General features: G+C 38.0%; 1 protein-coding gene across 2 annotated transcripts in view; it reads left to right on the top strand.

Moving 5' to 3' along the window:
• Window positions 1-5,851: 5,851 nt before the first annotated feature.
• Usp15-31 (Ubiquitin specific protease 15/31) overlaps window positions 5,852-7,720 on the top strand; it is a 37,942-nt gene continuing 36,073 nt past the window's right edge. For both annotated transcript variants that reach the window (XM_071587134.1, XM_071587133.1), the window contains exon 1: window positions 5,852-6,818. In XM_071587134.1, the coding sequence (XP_071443235.1) occupies window positions 5,946-6,818 (873 nt within the window). In that variant the 5' untranslated portion in view covers window positions 5,852-5,945. The remainder of the gene's footprint in view (window positions 6,819-7,720) is intronic.

Below are 7,720 nucleotides of genomic sequence, written 5' to 3'. Positions count from 1 at the left end.
GAGCCTTCAAAGAAGCTAGCACGCACGCCATTAAGGTCCTTCCGAAATACGCCTACCAGGGAGCCTTCTAGTTGTGGTAAAGCCTCTGGCAAAAGTTTGCCAACGCTCAAGATTTACTTTGAAGAATTTTGAGGCATTGCAGCAACATCTGAAATAAATGTATTTTTCCGAAAATTTTCCCGTTACGTTTTATACAAATCATTTATGGTAAAGAAATTACGCCGGCAACCTTATACGTGGTATGTGCATTAAATACGCGAACTGGTGCAATCTGACGGCCATGACGCGGACTATATAGCCCCACCCACTAGTGGCGCTAGTTGCCTGAGACCCAATGAGCCGTCTGTGCTTGGCGGATCGTCGATCTGTGCGTATGGTATGCCCAGTAATGTAAGTTTCTGTTGCCTAGGCATACTTGACAGCGAGATGGAAAGGGAATTGAAATCAAGTATCCGCAGACCTAATTAGAGTTTGGGAAAACTTGAAGATGGGTTAATTCCTAGCATTTATGAAGGAGGAGCAAATCAGGAAGATTTCGTTCATCAGTTTTGGTTTTCACGCAGAAAAAGAGACTGGCAGCTCTACTTTGAGGACTATAGAACAATAAGTTTGATTACCCGTACAGCTTAAGTGGAAATAGCTGCTGGATCATCAAATAAGAGGTTGGAGATCAAATGATTACTATTTAAGATATGTTCAGTTTGGAGTGCTCATGTGGAGAGCCATGCGTGATACCATAGCAGTAATGGAGAGGAAAAAAGAATAAAATCGGGTTGATATTTTGTCCCTTAGATTTCAAGAATTCGTTCGATTAAGTGAATTTGGTAGAATTAAATAATATATTGCAGAAATAAGGAGTGTATCGGAGGAGTAAGAGACTTACGTACTGTTTCCGCGAACTGTACATGCCCCTGACTGCTCCAGTGTGACTAATGAACGGAGAGTTAAGACGGATTGTTTTAGCAAGTGGGGTGAGCCAGGGGTGTCTTTAATCAACTGTGCTCTTCAATATGTATGTGGAGGAAATGGTTAAAGAGACATGGGAAGAGCCGGAGATAGGAATGAAAGTCGATGGAGAATTCATAAAATCAATCAGGGTTGCGGATGAACAAGCTTTAGTGTACTGGTTAGCCAAACGGTTGTAAGCATTGCCGCGCGCAGTGAAAAGTTAGTGCGATAGGTATGGCATGAGAATAAATGTAAACATGGCCAAGGTTTTGCAGATTTTGAGAAATAGAAAACCTAAGTTAAATATTTAAATAGATGATCATAGACTAGAGTAAATGAAACAGTTGACCTACGTACCTCGGAAGTGTTTTGGATGAAGATGGTCAAAGTATTAGAGATATAAAAAAAAGAATTGTGTCATGCTAAAATCTTTCGCAAGGAGAAGGGAATTGATGACGGGGACTTTGAGTCAGGGTGCTAAGAAAAGGCTTGTTAAAAATGTGATATGGAGCTTGGTTTTGTGCGGCTTGGAAACATGGTCGTTGAAGTAGAATGATATGCATATATTGGAGGAGGATTTTGAAATGTGGGTGTGGAGAAGGATGGAAAAGGTGAAGTGGACGGAAAGAAAAACATGCGAGAGTTTATTGCAGTGCCGGGTGTTATATTGTTTTGTTAGGATAAGCAAGGAAAGGTCTAGTTTCTCGATTGCATAGTCTGTATACATGTAAAAACTACCTTAACTGGTAGAATACTAATTTAAAACATTCTTGTGAGATGCCTTTGTATGCTGTCGTGAGTATGAAATAAACGAAGTAAATGAAATGAAAATACCTAATCCGTTTCATTCATTCTCAGTGCATTATATTTGACCATTTTTAAATTGCATCTTTGAAGCAAATTGACAGAAATGACTAAATTTAACCCATTACATTTTTAGAAATCTTATTTATAAATTTCCGAAGGTGTTAGGTGAATGCAATAGAAAAATATGAAGTACAAATTTAAATTAGAATCCAGAAGTATTTTTGAACAATAGGACTGAGCAATTACAGATTCTGCACCTACTTCCCTCGCCTTAAATTATACCTATTGTCCTCTCATCCATATCATGCAAGGTCATGGAACATATAATTGCTATTTCGATAGTGAGACTCCTCAATAGTCATCTCACCTCATAATTGATGGAAAACCAGCACGGTGTTAGAAAGGGTAGATCCTTCGAGAGACAACTTGCGCTTTTTGTTCATGATATTCCTATTTCGGAGGAGAGCGATGTTCCAATGGACGCGGTTTTTCTAGATTTTTAGAAAGCCTTTAACATAATACCCCATCGTAAACTACTCACAAAGCTAGAAGCATGGCATAGATAAAAATATCTGGGGTTGGATTAAAGACTTTTAGTATAGTCGGATACAAAGAGTGGTCACAGATGGAGTTAGCTCAAATGCAGTAGAAGTTACTTCAGGTGCTCCCCAAGGAAGTACTATCGGGCCTCTTTTATTCCTCCTTTACGTTAACGGCATTGACGCCGTAGTCACAAGTAAGATACGCTTAATTAGCGACGACGCAGTGTTTTACCGTGATATACGTTAACCTGAGGATTCAGCAGCGTTATCAGGTGATCTAAATGTTATACAACGCTTGTGTGACACTTGGCAATTAGAATAAAACTTCAAAAAGTGCGTAGTGATAAATTTTTCGAAAGACAAATTCCCTAACGAAGGCCTACTGCATCAGGAACGCCGAAATAGAAAGTGTAGAACCGATTAAAGTCTTGTACTTGGTCATTACCCTCACTCAAGCACTCTCCTGGGTGAAACATATACAGGGAATATGTGGACAGGCTAACAAAAAATTAGGATTTATTAGAGTATTGGAGACATGCTTCTTGTATGTGGGGTGTTCACGGAGTTGGATCAATTGCCGAATCAGATCGCGGACTGCGCAGATAGACTGGATTTGTAAAGGCCATTAAAAATTAAAGTATCATTTTATCTGGGTTTAATAAGGAAATGGATTCTATCTTTCATTTATGAAAGTTTTGAATGAAAAATGAAAAGACAACACTAAGCATTCGTAAAGTTCCCTTAAATGTCGAGAACAACTGATTGCATGGATTTCATCCCGCGAAACCCTGGGAATGAGATCAAATATGGGACACTAAAGAAAATTAGGAGTATAAAAGAGCGATTTGGAAATAATTGAACAATATTATAATCATCAAATTCCAAATAGCCAAACGACCATCTAATGTTTATAGGGAAGAGGATTATTGTTCCGTCTATGTATGTGTGGAGAAGTGACCCAACCACCATTGAGTGATAACGGAACTCTTCATATAATATTTTTTTAATATTATCAACAATTATCAATGGCGGTCTTACATTATAAGGGATTTCTCATACCAAAACAACAATTGCGACTTTATAATTTGGGGAGATTGCAATGTTTCACCTATTGATTGGGACTCATATAGTTTTAAAACGGAGGTTGAAGACAAAGATGCTTGCGAGTCGCTATTACATTCCTTTACGCTGAACCTCGTGCATCGACTCGTCACCTCACCAGCTAGAAACGATAATATTCTTGATTTTCTAGCTATGAACATGCCCAAAAAAGTCTTAACAGAATCTAATGAATGAAATGGTGATCAAATTTTCCATGCATGGGGTCCGAAATAAGAAGTCCAAAAGAATAATTTACTTCTTTAAAAATGGTGACAATAATGGCTTAACATGCGTGTTACCGAGTTCATTTGCTGATTTTAAGAAAGATATTAATTACCGAAATGTCGAGAAAACATGGCATCACCTCCTCCGCATCAGCATTTAACAGGTTAATTCAAATTAAACCTGTGGAATAGAAATAGAATAATCAAAAATATTATAATAGAATTATTAGAAAGAGTATAAATAGAATTATTGGATAGAATGTGTAGACTCGATTAAATACTTAGGCGTTACCCTCACTCACGACTTCTCCTGGGTGAAACATATAAAGGGAATTAGAAATTGGGGAAATGTGATGAAAGAGTTTAAGAGTAATGTTATCTTTCGCCAGTTAGGTCCCATTTGGAATATGCTGCTAGTACATCGAATCCTCACGAAGTTGGATTGATTTCCGAATAATATCATTACAACTAACAAAGGAATCCACCTCCCTTCTTCGGCGATACTGACTGCCGGTGAGGGGAGCTAGAATTGTAAAAAGTTGTCATTGTAAACTGAGTAGCAAAATTATTCGAAGAGCTAGTTTGGGAGTAATTAACAGAGCGAAGGTTAAATTACAGACTAAATGTCTTGCATAAATTGGAGGGATTAATCTTTAGCGATGATGTTCAAAATGTATTATTATCCCTATTGTACTGCGGTAGGAGAGATCGTGTAAATAAAATTTGAGAGATGATGGTTAGAGCAAATTGATTTAAAATGTCAATTTTCCCACGAAACGATAAGGGACCAGAGTAACATTTTCCGACCGCGTTAGGGGGAAGTGTTTTGCGTCAAAAGCACTCAGAGGTGTTAACGCCCCCTGCCACACACCTTAGCAGTGGAGTTCCGGTTAGCATGCACGTGCACATGCGGCAATTAAAACAGCTCTTCGATCACCTCCTTGCGTTCTTGGAAAATGAAACGAAACATTTTCTTCAAAAATTCACAATAAGTAGAAGATTATTCTGCAAAAATTATGTATCCTTCGATGTATTTTCTGAAAATATGAATACAACTGTACATTGAAAGGGCATTGAATTCAAAAGATTTGAAACCGAGATTTGGGCATTAAAATTCTCTGAGAATTCCATGTTGTGTTTTCATTTTTCAGTAGCTAGTATTTTTCATTGCATTTATGCGTGAAACTTGAGGGTTTTTTAAAGGGCCCCGCTGTAGTTTTCTACTCTGTGTGAGGTTTGCCACTAATTCATAGGTTTTATTGAAAAATAAGAATATTTTACATTAAATTCTTCGTCCCATTTATACCTTCAATAATTCATAAATCATATCTCCCTCCGATGGGCCAATGTTGTGGATTATTTGAAATGATCTTATTATAATCCATATATCTTTGATTTATCATTTCGTCCTTAAAAGAAATTGCCATTTGTTTCATAAATTGAAAGAAATTACCCTGATGTGGGTTGCGGTAGTCCATGGGGTTGAGCGTTGGACTGCTGACCAGACGGTCCCGGGTTCGTTTCCCGGGTAAGTCTCTCTAGGCACCTGCAGCTCCACCCAAACTATGTGATATTTCGGGTACCAGATCTTATTGGAACCGACACAGGAAAAGGAGCTGGCCCCCCTACCCTGATGTGTGAATTTTACACGCCGTCGGGCTTAGTACAGGGTGAACTCTACCATCACCAACCAATCCGACCTTCGGGTTGATAACTGTTTTTACCCTGCAGATGTTTTTACCAGAAATATATATCTCGCATCGAAATAATTTGAAGTGCGCTACTTAATCGATTCCATTATATCAGTGTTTACCATGACCGGAAGATTTTTCAAGTGGAAACTGTTGCCTCAATGCATAATTTATATTCTACGCATGATGTATGCCCCTCAGATTTTAAACATTCCTCCAGTACTTACATTGTCGACGAGGAACTCGTAAAAGGAAGTAAATAGCTACGTGTATGACCTCTAGTGGGTATTAATATGACTGTGACGCCGTGATCGCTTTGGCTGCTAGTTTTATCATTTCTCAAAAGAGAGCAGCACCATCAGAAGATGGCAAACTAACTGTGATATAAACAAATTTTTAATATATATTGCGTTTGATTAAGTTAATTTTATTCAAAATAATAATTTTTTTACTTAAATACATCAATGTTAGCATATTAAATTGATACTTTCAATTGGAGAACGCTCAATCCCAGAAGTCAGTGCGATAATGGCTGCCAGCAGGTGTAGTGTTATGCAAGTTTTTGTGGTGTTAGAACTTTGTGATTTTTACCAAATGTCTTCGAATGAATAGTTTTTGTTTTAAGTGGCATTATGTCAGAGAGGACTTCCACTGGCATCATGAAGTCCTCGTCTGAAGGTGAGCTCTTGGAGCGAGATGAGACGAGGTTAATCAGTAATAACGCAGATTGTGAGTGCTTTGATCAGAGGCTCAATAGCAACCGTTATGCCGAATCTAAACTAAAACGTACTTTCACCTTGCCTCGCAATCCATTCGTGTCTTCGAGAATGAGTAAAAGAAAAGCGAAGCATAAAGAAGGTACGGAAACTGTGGGTAAAGGATCGAGCATTCAGACTATTTCTGAAGTTAACGGTGATCCGAAAACTAACAAAAAACTCTTTCGAAGACCTTCATGGAAGAAGTTTTTGAACAAAATGTTTCAGCATGTGTCATCTGTTAGTGTACCAAATAATAGGAACATCCGTAACATTGACAAGAGAAGATCGGAAATATCCCTTTCGTCGTCGGACATAAGGGTGCCTCCTACAAGACCTAATAATATTAACTTTAGTGACAAAGTTCCTGGAGTGATTGGTTTGAGAAACCATGGAAATACGTGCTTTATAAATGCTGTACTTCAGTGTTTGAGTCATACTGACATTTTAGCAGAGTATTTTGTACTCGATCAATACAAAGTTGATCTTTCCCGTAGGAATAAGCTAAATTCAAAGAAATACGGGACCAAAGGAGAAGTCACGGAGCAGCTAGCAATGCTTTTAAAATCAATATGGTCATGTCAATATGACCCGGAAATATCCAATCAATTTAAGAATGTAGTTGACAAGTATGGTAGTCAGTATAGGGGTGGTAATCAGCATGACGCTCAGGAATTCCTTTTGTGGCTATTGGATAAAGTGCATGAAGATTTGAATACTGCCACCAAAAAGAAATATAAAATAATCAAGGTAAGAAAAGTGAACATTTTTATGTATTTACAGTTATTCTACTTTCATGAAATCTGGTATTAATACGTGTATAACCGTTGTTGTAACTCCTTCAATACGTGTATTCTACGATGGAGTAAAAAACTTCGTATACATCCCAAAAGCAGCCAAGTTTACTAAGTTTTTTGCTCGATCCTCATTATGCGACTCCACAAGGTTGAGCCTGAAACCATTTAAGTGAGCTCAAAAGACTTTTGAGGTCACTGCCGGCGGCATTCATGTGGCGGAGTTCTATCATGTTTCGATCTCCATTGTTTTAAAATGGGCTAAAACGACGATGGTTTCCCTTAATTTGTCCTGGTGGCCTATATAAACAACCATTGAATGGCCTCTGCTGCAATATTTTCTCCAAATTTTTATTTTGAAATGTGTCGGGTTTTTCTATTTGTGCCTATTGAAAAATTGATTAGGAATTTTCCCACTGATAAATTGTATGTCTCATGCTGTTCGGCAGAATTGTCAACTCCTTAGATAATACTACTTAATGTAGGCGGTTTACGAATATAATGCCGAATTCATGCACTACGGATAACTAGCCGTACGGTAGTATACTAATGCTAACGACGGTTCTACCGGGAAAATATTTTCTCCGCCTAGTGGTTATTGATTTGATAATCGATAATTGTGTTGTTTAATAAGGGCGCAAAGCATTCTATCGTTTACAGTGAAGTCAGTTTTTTATATTATATGTTCCCCTCTATTTCTTCAATAGTGATAGCAACGTGTCTGTCAAGAAAACCAACCTACTGAACTGCAACTTGTATATATTGTCTAAGACCAAAGATTTCCAATCCGTCTCTCCTTCCTCCCCTCTCCGTTTATAAACATTCAAGGCCGACATAATTATTAGGCACGTAGTATAC

Source organism: Hetaerina americana, unplaced genomic scaffold (assembly GCF_022747635.1).
Source record: "Hetaerina americana unplaced genomic scaffold, ioHetAmer1.1.p SCAF_3, whole genome shotgun sequence".
Taxonomy (NCBI): Eukaryota; Metazoa; Arthropoda; class Insecta; order Odonata; family Calopterygidae; genus Hetaerina; species Hetaerina americana.
Note: the sequence above shows the minus strand (reverse complement) of the source record. Positions and strands in the feature narration are given on the sequence as shown.